At 51.2% G+C, this 14,692-nt stretch overlaps 1 protein-coding gene across 1 annotated transcript; it reads right to left on the bottom strand.

Moving 5' to 3' along the window:
* Positions 1-1,343: 1,343 nt before the first annotated feature.
* SELENOV (selenoprotein V) lies at positions 1,344-8,740 on the bottom strand. The gene is made up of 7 exons (XM_060651104.3): positions 7,683-8,740; positions 5,762-5,786; positions 5,579-5,632; positions 5,390-5,464; positions 5,181-5,275; positions 4,806-4,853; positions 1,344-1,466 (listed from the first exon to the last, which is right to left on the bottom strand). The coding sequence occupies exons 1-5, from the start codon at positions 8,699-8,701 to the stop codon at positions 5,198-5,200; spliced, it is 1,251 nt and encodes a 416-aa protein (XP_060507087.1). The 5' UTR covers positions 8,702-8,740; the 3' UTR covers positions 1,344-1,466; positions 4,806-4,853; positions 5,181-5,197.
* Between the last annotated feature and the right edge of the window lie 5,952 nt (positions 8,741-14,692).

A 14,692-nucleotide genomic window follows, 5' to 3' on the forward strand; every position in this document is an offset into this window, starting at 1 on the left:
TAACCATGGCAGGAAAGCAATACGGAAAAACTCGGGTCTCCCCCAGGTTACTGACACCCGCCTCCCGACACTGCGAGTCTAAATTTTGTTTTTAGTGTTTCTTTTTGAGAGAGGGAGAGAGCGAGCGAGCAGGGGAGGGGCAGAGAGAGAGGGAGACACAATTCGAAGCAGGCTCCAGGCGCGGAGCTGTCAGCACGGAGCCCGTCGTGAGGCTGGAACCCACAAACCGTGAGATCATGACCTGAGCTGAGGTCGGACGCTCAACCGACTGAGCCACCCAGGCGCCCCCAACACTGGGATTCTAGGACCTGTGGGTTTAGAAAGTGGGCTCCAGGGTGTAATGAAATTTGGGTTGTCAAGGGTTGGAGACTTGCCACAGTCCGTATTTCCGTCCCACCCCCTAAAACTGCCAATAAAACGAGAAACTGTCAAAACGTATCCTGGGGCACCCGGGTGGCTCAGTTGGTTGAGCAACCAACTCTTGATTTCGGCTCAGGTCATGATCTCACTGTTATGAGATCAGGCCCTGCATTGGGTTCCATGCTGAGCCTGCTTGGGATTCTCTCTCTCTCTCTCTCTCTCTCTCTCTCTCTCGCTCTGCCCCCCTCCCTCACACTCTCTCTAAAAATTAAATTTTTAAATTGAAAAAAAAAAAAAAAAAGTATCCCAAACCAGGGCATAGGAAATGAAGATGCCACAAAAGAAAGAAAGAAAGTGGGGCACCTGAGTGGCTCAGTCTGTTAAGCGTCCAACGTCAGCTCAGGTCATGACCTCGCAGTTTGTGGGTTCGAGCCCTGCCTGGGACTCTGTGCTGACAGCTCAGAGTCTGGAGCCTGCTTCGGATTCTGTGTCTCCCTCTCTCTCTGCCCCTCCCCCACTCCTGCTCTGTCTCTCTCAGTCTCTCAAAAATAAACCAACATTAAAAAGAAAGTGACTCAACAGCACCAGGAATTGAGGCTAGCCAACCAGGAGCAAACCTGGGGAGCAACAGGAAAACAGGACTAGGCTTCTCTTCAAGAGTGTTCCTCTTCTTTTTTTAATGTTTATTTTTGAGAGAGGGAGCAAGACAGTGGGTGAGCAGGGGAGGGACAGAGAGAGAGGGAGACACAGAATTCGAAGCAGGCTCCAGGCTCCGAGCTGTCAGCACAGAGCCCCATGCGGGGCTCGAACCCACGGACCGCGAGATCAGGACCTGAGCCGAAGCTGGACACTTGAATTGACTGAGCCACCCTGGTGCCCAGGATTAGCCTTCTCTTCAAACCTGCCCTTCCTTCCCCTCCCCACCGCCTCCCCTCTCACCTCAGGAGACAGTGTGGCAACATTAGACGAGGTCAGGCCAGAACAGAGAGGCAGATTGTATTTATTTCCGTTTTCACCCCTCCCCGACTCGCCCCAGCCCCAGCTACCATCAGAAAAGGACCTGACTTGGCAACATTTCAGCCCTTCTCGGCATCCTGCTGAGGCTCCTGAAATGGAGAGGAGAGAGAAAATACTTTAAAACATCAAGAGCGATGACAACAACACTATAAAAATAGTAGCATTTATACAGTGTTTACTAGGTGTCAGGCACCATCCCAACGCTCCCCACTCTAGTCTCCTTGCCATTTCTCAAACACGCCAGACACATTCCTACCCCAGGGCCTTTGTACTTGCTGCTCCCTCTGCCGGCTATATTTTCCATAGATAACCCCAGATATCCGCACGACTCAACCCCTTCCTTCTTTCAACTGTTTACTTACCATCTTCCCAATAAGGTCTTCCCCGACCACTCAAGTTAGGATTGCAAAAAACTCCCAGCACTACCCACCCCCACTCCTTTCCTGCTTTATTTTCTTCTCAGCACTTATTTCCACCTTCTATTTGCCTATGTGTCTTGTTCTTGTCCATCCCCACCACTAGAATGTCAGCTTCACCAGGGCAGGAGTTCGCATCTGTTTTGTTCATGGCCGTATCATCCCCAGGACCCAGAACAGTATCCAACACAGAGTAAGTACTCAGCAAATATTTGTTGGATAAAGTGAAATCCAAGGAGGTAACGGCGATCATGGTTTCTGCTTGACAGAAGAGAAGACCAAGGCAGAGAGAGGTGAAGGCATTTGCCTGAAGTCACACAGCCAGTAAAATAGGGATTTGAAGCCAGACAATACTGACATAACTATTGTCTATCCTCCCGTTTTTTAATACAGTTGATTGTCGTTCTTGTCCACCCAAAGCTCTCTCCCCATCATCCCTCCCCATGGGCTTAAGGAGAACAACTCCATTCCGAGTTGGAATGGCCACATGACTCAAGACTGGCCAATGAGAGCTCTGTGTTCCCTTGGGCCTCAGTGATTGGTTCAGGGATGAACATGTGACCTAATCCAGGCCAATAGGAATTTATGCCACCAAGATAGGAAGCCTCTCTGAGAATAAAGTTAGCCCAGGGAAAAAGCAGAACACAGAGTAAGGGAGGGTCAGATTCTCAATGACAACATTTTGCTGCCTGGATCAAGCCATTCCTGAAGCTAATTAGCCCCTAGACTTTTATTCTCATGAGCCAACTTTTTTGTTGTTGTTAAGCCAATTTGAACTGGGTTCTCTGCTGCAATAAGAACATTCATGACTTATTCCAATAACAACTGCTGTTCACTTACTGAAGAAGGGTTTTGACAAGCTCTTAATTCACATCTAACATCACCAGCTTCAGCCTTGTGTGGCTGGCTGGTGGATCCAGGATTTGAACCGAAGTTCCTGTGACCCTGGAAGCTGCATGCATAACTACTCTGGTATTCTGCGTATTGGCAGGTGTGAGAAACAGACGTCTCCTCTGCCTCCCCTGCCCCATTCCCCAGCATGGCTGCTTGAAAACAGACCTAGTAAGTGCCTGGCACATAGCAGGCATTCCAAAAATACTGTCTGTAATTTTTTCAAAACAACTAATATAACGTGGACATTGTCTGGATCCTAATTCCAAACCTACCTCTAAAAAGATATTTTTGAGACACTTGAGTAGATCTTAGATGCCATTAAGACATTTTAAAATTTTTGTCGGGGGTGGGGGCGCCTGATGGCTCAGGTGATGCAGCATGCAACTCTTGGTCTCAGGATTGTGAATTCAAGCCCCACATTGGGTGTGAGCCTACTTAAAAAAAAAAATCAATAAAATAAAATTTTTGTTGGGGGTGAAAATGCTCTTGTACTTCTTTTAAAAACTTAATTTGTTGGGGCACCTGGGTGGCTCAGTCAGTTAAGCATCCAACTCTTGATTTCAGCTCAGGTCATGATCCCACTGTTTGTGAGTTCAAGCCCCATGTCAGGCTCTAGGCTGGCAGTGTGGAGCCTGCTTGGGATTCTCTCTCTCCCCCTCTCTCTCTGCCCCTCCCATGCTGTCTCTCTCAAAATAAACTTTAAAAATAAAATAAGAGATGCCTGTGTGGCTCAGGTCATGATCTCACAGTTTGTGAGTTTGAGCCCCGCATCGGGCTCTGTGCTGACACTCGGAGCCTGGAGCCTGTTTCAGATTCTGTGTCTCCCTCTCTCTGCCCCTCCCCCGCTTACACTTTCTCCCTCTTTCTCTCAAAACTAAACATTAAAAATTTTTTTTAATAAAATAAAAACTTATTTATTAGAGACGCATACTGAAGTATTTACAGGTGCAATAACGTGAGGTCTGGAATGTACCTTCAAACGCTCACATGCCAAAAAAAAAAAAAAAAGTGGAGAGGAAAATAGATGGACTAGGAGAAAGTCGGTAATATTAGTTGACCTGGTTGACGAGCACATGGGGCTCACTGTACGGGCTCGCAACTAGTGTGCGTGTCTAAAGTTTTCCACCAAACAAGCGTGAAAAAAATCATAGCTTCCATTTATGTAAACGTCTAGAAAGTGCAAACTAATCTAGGAGGACAGAAAGCAGATGAGGGGTGGCCGGGGACAGGGCAGAGGGCAGGAGAAGTTGCTGAAGGCGCCCTCTCAGTGGTCTTAAAAATCCAGTATCTGGGGCACCTGGCGGGCTCAATCAGAAGAGCACGTGACTCTTGAACTCGGGGTTGTAAGTTCGAGCCCCACGCTGGGTGTGGGGATGACATAAACACATTCACGAAATGAAAATGCAAACTAAGGGGCGCCTGGGTGGCTCAGTCTGTTAAACGGCCGATTCTTGGTTTCGGCTCAGGTTGTGATCTCGAGGTTCTCATGGGATCGGTCCCCGAGTCACGCTCTGTGCTCCAAGCACGGTCCTCCCTGATCTTAACAAGGAGGACTCGCTGAGCTAGGCAGGACTGGGAGTAGGATGTTTCTGACTCCAAGCACAGAGCCTGCTTGGGATTCTCTCTCTTTCTCTCTCTCTCCTCTCTCGGCCCTTCCCTCTCTCTCTCTCTCTCTCTCTCTCAAATTAAGTAAATATTTAAAAAATTAAAAATCCAGGGGCTCCTGGGCAGCTCAGTTAGTTGAGTGGTTGATTCTTGACTTCAGCTCAGGTCATGATCCCGTGGGACCGAGCACCCAGGCGGGCTCCGTGCTGAGCACGGAGTCAGCTTGAGATTCATTCTCTCTCTCTCTCTGCCCCTCTTCCCCACTCACCCTCTCTCTTCTCTCTAAAAAAATAAATGAAAAGAAATAAAAAATAAGAATCCAGTATCGGTGGCCAATAAATGGTTGTGCATATGCTTTAATACCTTAAGACAACGTTAGCAATGGAACTTTCTGCAGTAACGGGTTCTGTGTCCTACATCTGCACTGCTCAACATGTGGCTATAGAGCTCTTGAAATGTGGCCAGTGTAGCTAACAAGTGAATTTTTATTGTATTTAATTTTAATGAACTTACCGTAAGTTGAAAAGCCGTAGGCTGTTATTGGGTGGCGCAGCTTTACAACTGAAAGTGAAAGGAAGGGAGGGAGGGAGGAAGAAATTTAAAGCTCTTTTGAAAAAAATTTCATTGACATACACTGAGCCCTTCTTTGAGCCATGTACATTTACTACCTTAGATGAGGCATCTCCTGGAATCATCTCAACAACCCCATTTTACAGATGAGAAAACTGAGGTTCAGAAAAGGGTGTGGGTGACCTGTCCCGATCTTAGCAGGGAGGACTGGCTGAGCTAGGTTGTGAGTAGGTTGTTTCTGACTCCTAGACAGCGCCCTTCGTGCTGCCCACCCTCAGCCCCGCCTCCGCCCCGCCCACCTCGCCTCCCTCGCCTCACCTTCGGCCGGTTGCCTGCTACCTTTTCCTAATTTCCTCATCGATAATGCTCACAATCTTCTGCAGCCTGGCCTCATCCACAAAGCCATCGCCTTTCTGGGCACAGAGGGGAAAGAGCAGGGACATGTATGTCTCCCACGCCCCTCCACCGCCTCCCCCCCAACCCAGCACCGCCCTCCCTCCCGGTCCCGGACACACAATCACAATCACCTTCTTTGAATGGATCAGTTTTCCATCCACAAACACTTCAAACTCCCCTGTAGCCTGGGCAGATCTTTCCTCCTCCTGGGGAGGGAATGTTGGGGGTGGAGGGGAAGGTGAGAGCTCCTCTCCAAGCCCCTGGGGTCTCGGGACCCTAACTACCCCCCCCCCACTCCCCCAGGCCACCGGCACACTCACAAAGCGTAGACAATTTGGAAATTGCAGCTCCAGACTCTTTCTCAGTAGAATGTACTGCAGGGAGGAGATGGGATCATGGGTTCACAGGATCAGAGGGTCATGGGGTCAGGGGAGGGGAAACAGGACCTCCTTCCAGACTTCCTGTCCAGCACTCCCCCCACCTCCAAAGTCAAAACTACTCACCCGAAGGCTGTAGCTTCAGAGGCCGCTGGACGCCGAGGGAAAGAGAAGGGACACAAGAGAGAGATGGAGAGAAGATACTGAATCAGTATCTCCCCAGGCCCAGAGGGAGCCTGTGAACACCGGACTCCGATTCCATCCCATACTGCTAGCTCACCCAAGGCAAAAAAAACCACAACAGTCCTCTGTATGGTCCACAAGCCCCCACGGTATCTGCCCCGTTGCCTCCATTCACTCCCTGGCCCACTGCTCCAGCAAAGGAGGGAGGGAGGAAGTTCTTTTGAAAAAAATTTCATTGACATACACTGAGCCCTTCTTTGAGCCATGTACATTTATTACCTTAGATGAGGCATCTCATGGAATCATCTCAACAACCCCATTTTACAGATGAGAAAACTGAGGTTGAGAAAAGGGTGTGGATGACCTGTCCCGATCTTAACGGGGAGGACTGACTGAACTAGGACTGGGACTACCCTCAGCCCCGCCTCCACCCCTCCTACCTCGGAACTCCTCCTCCAACACTGCATGCCTCACCACAGGGCCTTTGCACTGGCTGTTCCCTCTGCAGAATGCTCTTATCTACATGGTTCCCTCTCTCCCCTCCTTCAGGTCTTTACTCATGTATCACCTTCTCAAGGAGCCCTTTCTGACTACCCCATAAAATTGTGAACCCCCCCCCCCCATTCCTTCTGCCGTTGGCACTGATCGCCTTTTTTTCCTTTAGTTTACTTATTTGAGAGAGAGAGAGAGAGAACACAAGCCGGGGAGAGTCAGAGAGAAGGAGACAGAATCCCAAGCAGGCTCTGCACCATTAGTGCAGAGCCCAATGTGGGGCTGGAACCCACAAACTGCAAGATCATGACCCGAGCCAAGATCAAGAGTCGGAAGCCTAACCGACTGCACCACCCAGGTGCTCCAGCACTGATCACCTTCTACGATGCGAGATAATGTACTGTGTGCCATATTTATTGTTCATTCCAGCCCCCTCCACACCAGAACGTGAGTGCCACAAGGGACAGAGATCTCTGTCTTATGCACTCCTGTGTCCCTGGTGCCAAGGACAGGGCCTGGCACAAGGTAGGTGCTTAATAAATAGTGGTTGAATGAATGAATTAATGAATCCATGGAGTCAAAGAAAGCTAGAAAGGAGGAGAAGGGCAGAGAAAGAGGGGAAGATGAGGAAGTGGGGAGAAGGGGAGAGAGGCATTTACATCGGGAAAGGAAAGAGACAGTGAGTTGGGGAGAGAGACAGAGCAGGAGAGACCACCTGGGCAGAAAAAATGGGGGGTGGGGGGATTGAGACTGGGAGAGATAAGGGGGAGAGAATGTTCTAAAGCAGGAGAGAGACATGGGGATTGGGGGAGGTCCCTGCTGTTACTGTTGTCGTGGACCCAGAAGACCCAGCTCTGGGACCACCCAAGAGAACGGAAGCCAGCCTCCTTCCGCCTCTGCCCTTGCGGTTCCTCCTCCCCTTGCCACCTCGATTGCCCTCCCAACACCCAGCTCTTCACGTGGAGGCCCCCTTCTCAACACCGCCTGAGAAAGGCCATCCCTGACCACCCAGTCTGGCATTCCCCCACCCCTCCCGGGCCTGGCTTTGGGTCTGCATGGCCCAGCCTGGCCTGGCGAGAAAAGCAGGTGGCGCTGTTCAGCACTCCATCCATCCTCAGAGCAGGCCTGGCCCTCGGGGGGGCAGCACACTCCAAAATGAGTAAATGAGACTGAATGAATGAAGCTCAGAGCAGAGATCTGAAGCCAACAGTTCCCCAGCCCCAGAGAAAATGATAGGTGGAGCCAAGTTTCCAACTGGGAGTGGGGACTCCCTCCCCTCACCCTATCTTCAAATCCCGGAAGCCCCAGCGCCCACCCCCTCTGGGCTTTCCCCAAGGGGAGGAAGGCAGGTGTGGGCGGGGACGCCCCTCACCAGTAGATCACTCGAATCAAGATCTTGCTGTCCTCCGGTAAGTTCTCGAAGGTGGAGGTGAAAGCGGTGGCGAAGGAGTCGGTCTCCAGGATGGGCGCCGGAATAGAATCGGGAGTGGAATCCATCAACTTGGTGGCTGATGAGTCTGCCCTCGAGGTTGACCCAAGGGTGGGCCCCAGGAAATCAGCGGCCGTTGGAGTGAGGGCAGGAAGGGACTCTTGGGTGATAGAGCCGAATCCATTGGCGACTGATGGGAAGTGCTTCACACTGGGTGTCGGTGAAAGATCCCTGTCCGGCCACACAGGGGGCTCCGGAGCAGATTCTGAGGGTGGATCCAAAGGTGGGGCTGAGTTCCCTAAGGATTCCGACGCAGGGGCAACGGCCGTGATCGGGACCCCGACTGGGAATGAGGCTGGGGCTGGGATCCGGGCCAGAGTCGGGGTCCTGATCGGAGTGGGCGTCCGGACCCGGGTCGGGATCTGTACCGGAGTCAGGGTCCGGACCCGGGTCGGGATCTGTACTGGAGTCAGGGTCTGGACCCGGGTCGGAGTCCCGACGGCAGTCGGGGTCTGGACAGGAGTCTCAGTCCAGACTGGGGTTGGGGTTTGGACCGGAGTCGGGGTCTGGACGAGAGTGGGGGTCCAGGCTGAGGCCGGGGTCTGGACAGGAGTCGGGGTCTGAGCGGGACTCTGGACCCGGGCCGGGGCCGAGATCCGGACGGGATTCGGGGCCCGGCCCGGGGTCGAGGTCTGGGGGGGATCTGGGGTCCGGGCCGGGATCTGGACGGGACGCGGGGCCCGGACAAGGGTCTGGGCGGGATTCGGGGCCCGGGCCGAGATCTGGACGGGATTCGGGGCCCGGACCGGGGTCTGGGTGGGATTCCGGGTGCGGGCTGGGGTCGAGGCCCGGGCAGGAGTTGGGATGCGGACCGGGATCGAGGACCTGACCGGGGTCGAAGCCCGGACCAAGGCCAAGACCCGGGCCGGGGAGGGGTTTGGGGCCCGCGCCTGGTTGTTCATGGACAGCAGGGGGCCGGGGGGGGGGGGGTGGGGGCGGCGGGGTTGGGATCCCGCCCGGTCCTCCTTCCTTGGGGCGGGGAGAGCCTCACGCACACCAGGGTTCTAAAATGGGAGAAACCACAAGGGGGCACTGTTACATGGTGTTCCACGCTGTACACAGGTTCCACTGCGCTGGGCCTCCAGCGCCCTGATCAGCAAACCCCTGGTCCAGTGATCAGGTTCCCTGTCCAGTGGGGGAAACAGCCATCAACAACCAACAACAGCCCAGTGTGGCCGGGGCTGGAGTAGGGGAGGCACAGGCAGAGGGGTCAGAGACAAGGCGAGAGAGGCACAGGAGCCTGCAGAATCCCAAAAGGTGCTAGAACCAGCCTGGGGCGGAGGGGGCTCCCTGAAAAAATAACTGGGTGGTCAGGAGAAAACTAAAAATAATAACTAGCAAAAATAACAAGAGTTTGCAGTTACACAGTGCTAAGTGCTACACATATAAATAACCACAGCTAGTAAGTGGCACAGCCAGGATTCAAATGGAAACTGTCAGGCTCCAGAATGCTGGTACTTAACCACTCTGCAAATGGCCCCATCGCACTGTGAGCTCCTGGCGGGGGGGGGGGGGGGGGGGGGGGGGGGGGGGGGGGGGGGGGACGACGACTTACTTGCCTCTTTCACTGCTGAGTCCCCTGCTCCCAGAATAAGAGCTGGCATGTTCATGGGAGGTCCACAGTAGGTGTTTCATAAATATTTACCTTTTTAAAAACAAGTTTTAACACTCACATGAAATTGGAAAAACAGTGTATAGAATCCTGTAGGGGTCTCTGGGTGGCTCAGTCGGTTAAGCATCTGACTCTTCATTTCAGCTCAGGTCACAATCTCACGGTTCGTGAGAGCCTGCATTGCGCTCTCGAGTGGAACCTACTTTGGACTCTCTCTCTGCCCCTGCCCTGCTCTCTCTCTCTCTCTCAAAAAATAAGTAAGCTATAAAATTTTTTTTTTTTTTAAGAATCCTGTATTAACTTCCATCCAGCTTTCCCCAATAATAGCATCACATGTAACTACAGTCCCTTGTCAAAACCAGGACTCTGACATTGGTCCAATACTATTAGGTCAGGTACAGACCTTATGTTGAATCATGGAAGAGTTTTAAAAGGAGAGTCATGGGGCACCTGGGTGGCTCAGTCGGTTGTGCGTCCAACTCTTGATTTTGGCTCCGTTCATAACGCCAGGGTCCTGGGATAAAGCCCCATGCTCAGCAGAGCCCCTTGGAATTCTCTCTCCCTCTCCCCCTGCCCTTCTCCCCTGCTCACCCTCTCTCTCCCTCTCTCAAAATTAAAAGTTTTTTAAATTTTAAATAGGAAAATCTTGAGAGACATCAAATTTTTTGTGTGATTCTATCTAAGCAAGTTTCTACCCCTCTCTGGGCTTCAGTTTGCCTCCCTGTGAAAAGGGCTTTCCTCTTATCACATAATATTGAGAACACTGAGCATCTATTATCTGACAGCCTCTAATACAAAATGCTTTGTACATATTTAAAACGTGTCTCCAAGTCGCCATTCATTTTTCATTTCTTTCCCTCTCTAGTTCAAGACTCTTGAAGCTTGTGAATTCTTTCTTCTGACAATTCAAATCTACTATTGAGCTCTTCTGGAGGATTTTTCATTTTAGATAGCCTCCTTTTCGGCCCCAGAATTTCCATTTCTTTTTTATTTTTTTTTAACATTTATTTATTTTTGAGACAGAGAGAGAGCATGAACAGGGGAGGGTCAGAGAAAGAGGGAGACACAGAATCTGAAACAGGCTCCAGGCTCTGTGCTAACAGCTCAGAGCTCAGCTCTGTTAGCACAGAGCCCGACGCGGGGCTCGAACCCACAGACCATGACCTGAGCCGAAGTCGGACACTTAAGCAACTGAGCCACACAGGCGCCCCTCTATTTCTTTTTAAAATAACTTCTCTCTCTGTTGATAGTCTCTATTTGGTGCCACATGGTTTATTGCTTTTAGTGTTTTGGTTTTTTTTTTTTTAAGCTTTATTTATTTTTGAGAGAGAGAGAGTGCAAGCAGGGAAGGGGCAGAGAGATGGGGACAGAACATCCCAAGCGGGCTCTGTGCTGACAGCAGGGAGCCCGATGCAAGGCTGGAACTCAGAAGTCTTGAGATCATGACCTGAGCCAAAGTCGGATGCTCAACCGACTGAACCACCCAGGCGCCCCTGCTTTTACTTCTTTAATCACAGATGCCTTTTGCTCTCCAAACATATTTGTAATGGCTGCTTTGAAGGCTTTGTTCATTCCAACACGTGGTCACTCTCCCCAGGGTGGGCAGTTTCTCTTGCCTCCCTCCCCCTCCAGTATGCCGTTCTTACTTCCACACCTATCTCGTATTTTTTTGTTGGGAACCGGACATTTCAGATAGCACATTATGGCAACTCTGGGCACTGGCCCCGACTCCCTGGGGTTTGTTTCCCTGGTTAGTGACTGGCTAGGTGATTTAAGTCTATTCTCCTTTCTCCAGCAAGTGTAGAGCAGGGGGGAGGGTGGATGGGGACACAGACTCAGATATGCCCAGTCATCCGGGGCTGGTGGGTTTGGGCAGGTTCTCTGGGTCTTTCTGACTGTGCTAGGCAGGTAAGCTCCACCAACTGTCAGCTGTTTGCTCTACAGTCCTCATTGTTTTCAACACCATGGGGGCATCAACTTTTTCAGAGACAGATCCAATCAAATTAGGGATCCTTTGAATGGTTAGCTCCCGGAGTCAGTTTGAGATTAGTTCTGACCCCAGGAAGGCTCCTCCCAGCTGTCTCTTTCCTTGGCTCTCCAGCAAACTAGCCAGAACCTACCCATCTCCTTCCATCGCTTTCCAGCACAACTTCCGCTGTTTTTGAGGCACCTTTAGGCTTGAACTCCACACTGTTGTGAACAGTCTGTTCCTTTGAGAAAAGACTTGGGAGCTCTCTGTTCTGCAGCCTGCCTTCCCAACAGACAAAATCTCTGAGCCACAGCTCTGATACTGGGGAGGGGGACAATGGTAGGCTTGGCTCAGAGTAACCCCACTTTAGGAGCGGAGTCCTCAGCGGGGTGAGGCGGCAGCCCCAGGTCTCTTAGCTTGCCCTCTGGATGTGAACCCCCTGCCCCAGGAGCCAGGGAGGGACAGTCAGGGCTCCGGCATTCTTGGCCACAACACATCGAACACAGAGTCCCCCAAGTACGGGCTGGGCTGGAGAAGGGAGCCCCGACCTCTCGGTGGTGCTCCCCCAGAACTCAGCCTCAGCAACAAGTAGCTGGTGGCAGGACGAGAGAGACTGACGCTCTGCCCCTCCCCTGAGGACAGCCTCCAGCTTGCAGCTGGGGGCTGGGAGGGAGCCCAGGCAGGAATGGAGGAGGGGGGTGTTACTCGAGCAGGGGGGGAGGGGGTGGGGGGGGAGGGTATTGGTTTACTTGTTACTGATTCTCCCTGTTCTCACCAAACGTTTAGTAGATTTTCTCGAATGAACGGTTATTAATTTGCTATGTGCCTTCAGGATCATTCCCAGAGGCTTTAAACAGTTGATCTGTCATTTTGTTTTTATAATTTGCACCAGTTTGCCGGCAAGCGGGTCTGCCGAGCTCCTCCTGAGGTGAATGCCAGGTGAACTCCATACAGTCCATTTTTAAAACACAAATGGCAGCACCCTATACATTCCTTTGCACCTTGTCCCTTCCCCCCCAGTCTTGCACAAAATGCATAGATGGTAATTTCATATTAGCACATCGATATCTGCCTCGTCCTGTTAACAATTGTGTAATATCCTGTTTATAAATGGCCCCTAATTAAGGTAACCAGTCCCCTCTCATCAGACACTTAGGGTGTTCACAGCCTTTCGCTATTATAAACAACCACTGCAGGGGCGCCTGGGTGGTTCAGTCGGTTAAGCATCCAACTTCGGCCCAGGTCATGATCTCACAGTTTATGGGTTTGATCCCCACATCAGGCTGTGAGCTGTCAGCACAGAGCCTGGAGCCTGCTTCAGATTCTGTGTCTCCCTCTCTCTGTGCCCCTTCCCCGCTCGTGCTCTCTCTCTCTAAAATAAATAAAAACACTACAAACAACCACTGCAATACAGACACCTTTGTGCACAAGTGAAAGTTTACGTGTAATTCGTATCCTAGACACGAAACCACCAAATTGAAGGGAATGTGAATTTTTCATTTCATTCTTTTAATGTCACATATTTATTTTAAGGGAGAAAGAGAGAGGAAACAAGCAGGGGAGGGGCAGGGGTAGAGGGAGAGAAAGAATCCCAAGCAGGCTCCACGCTGTCCGCACAGAGCCTGACACCGGGCTCGAACTCATGAACCGAACCATGAGAGCACAACCTGAGCCGAAATCCTGAGTTGGAAGCTTCAGTGACTGAGCCACACAGGCGCCCGTGTATTTTTCATTTTAGAAATTATATTAAATTACCCTTCTGATGTTTTGTGTGATGCCTCATAAACATCAGGGTGTTGAGGCAGCCGACACAGCTGCATTTTTGGTGTTTAGAAACAAAGCAGCACAACCACGTCCACACAAACCCTATCGCTCTTCAGCACTGAGGCGTCAGGAAGGACAGCTGCATCCCAAACCCCGCACTCGCCGGCTCTGTCTCCGCAGTAGTTACTTCCCTCTTTGAGCCTCAACTTTCTCTTCTATAAAATGGATCCCTTCTCCTCTCACTGACTGGTTCTGTTGTGTTAAAAAAGAAAGCGCGGGGGGGGGGGGGGGCGCTGGGTGGCTCAGTCGGTTAAGTGTCCGACTTCGGCTCAGGCCATGATCTCATGGTTTGTGAGTTTGAGTCCTGCGTGGGGCTCTGTGCTGACAGCTCAGAGCCTGGAGCCTGCTTTGGATTCTGTGCGTCCCCCCTCTCTCTCTCTGCCCTCCCCTGCTTGCACTCTCTTTCTCAAAAATGTAAAAAATTAAAATTAAAAAAAGAAAAAGAAAAGAAAGCACAGGCTGGAGGGGGCAGGTGCTGGCTGGCTCAGTAGATGGAGTGTATGACTTATGATCTCAGGGCTGTGAGTTAGAGCCCCACGTTGGGTGTAGAGATTACTTAAAAATAAAATCTTAAAAAAAAAAAAAGTACAGGCTCAAAATGACATCACTTGGGCCAAGTCACCAAACTGGGGCTTAATACCCAACCAATTTGCAGTTTCAACTCCGCCGAAAAAAATGTAAGTCTTAACAGGTCAGTCAGGAATTTTCTGGTCAGCACCCATAAGGTGATCAGTCACATGGACCCCCTCCATCCCCCAAAGCAAGCTGAGGTTAAGTCCCCAATAAGACCCCCTGCCTTTCCCCTAGAGGAAGGTGACAGTGCCTGGAACAATCCTTTCTTTGATAACTTCCTTGCCCCCCTCTCTTTCCTATAAAAACCTTCCACTTTGTGCAACTCCTCGGAGCGTCCCTCTACTCACCAGACAGGAGGCTGCCCAACTCACGAATCCCTTCATAAAGCCAATTAGCTCTTCAAACTTACTCAGCTGTTTTGCCTGCCTGATACAATACTCTCAGGTCTGGTAACAAACCCCGATTTGAGGCAGAGGGAGGGACACTGGTCTAGCCACATTTTCCACCTGATTTGGACAGCCTGACTCACTTCACTTCCCGCCGCACGCTAGACAAATAACCAAGACTGACGAATCACAATAAAACATACTGGGGTGGGGGTGGGGGGGGAGGCAAGGCCACGTGACACGCCAGAGCCAATGAAAGCCCCGTTTGCAAATGAAGTCGTTCCCAGACACAACTGGAGGAAGGGGGGGGTGGGGGGGGGACTCCCGGTCCTGAATCCAGCTCTGCTGAAACTACACCCACTACAAGATTCATTTTTATGAACTAATACATTCTCCTCCTTATTTAAGCCACTTTGAGTTGTTTCTGATCCCTCCAGCAGAGTCGTAACTGGTATGCTTCCCAGGAGACACGATCTCTCCCCTCAGTCCCAACACGGAGTACAAAGCACTTAGCCCAGTGAGTCAAAGC

The sequence above is a fragment of the Panthera onca genome, chromosome E2 (genome assembly GCF_046562875.1).
Source record: "Panthera onca isolate mPanOnc1 chromosome E2, mPanOnc1 haplotype 2, whole genome shotgun sequence".
Lineage (NCBI taxonomy): Eukaryota > Metazoa > Chordata > Mammalia > Carnivora > Felidae > Panthera > Panthera onca.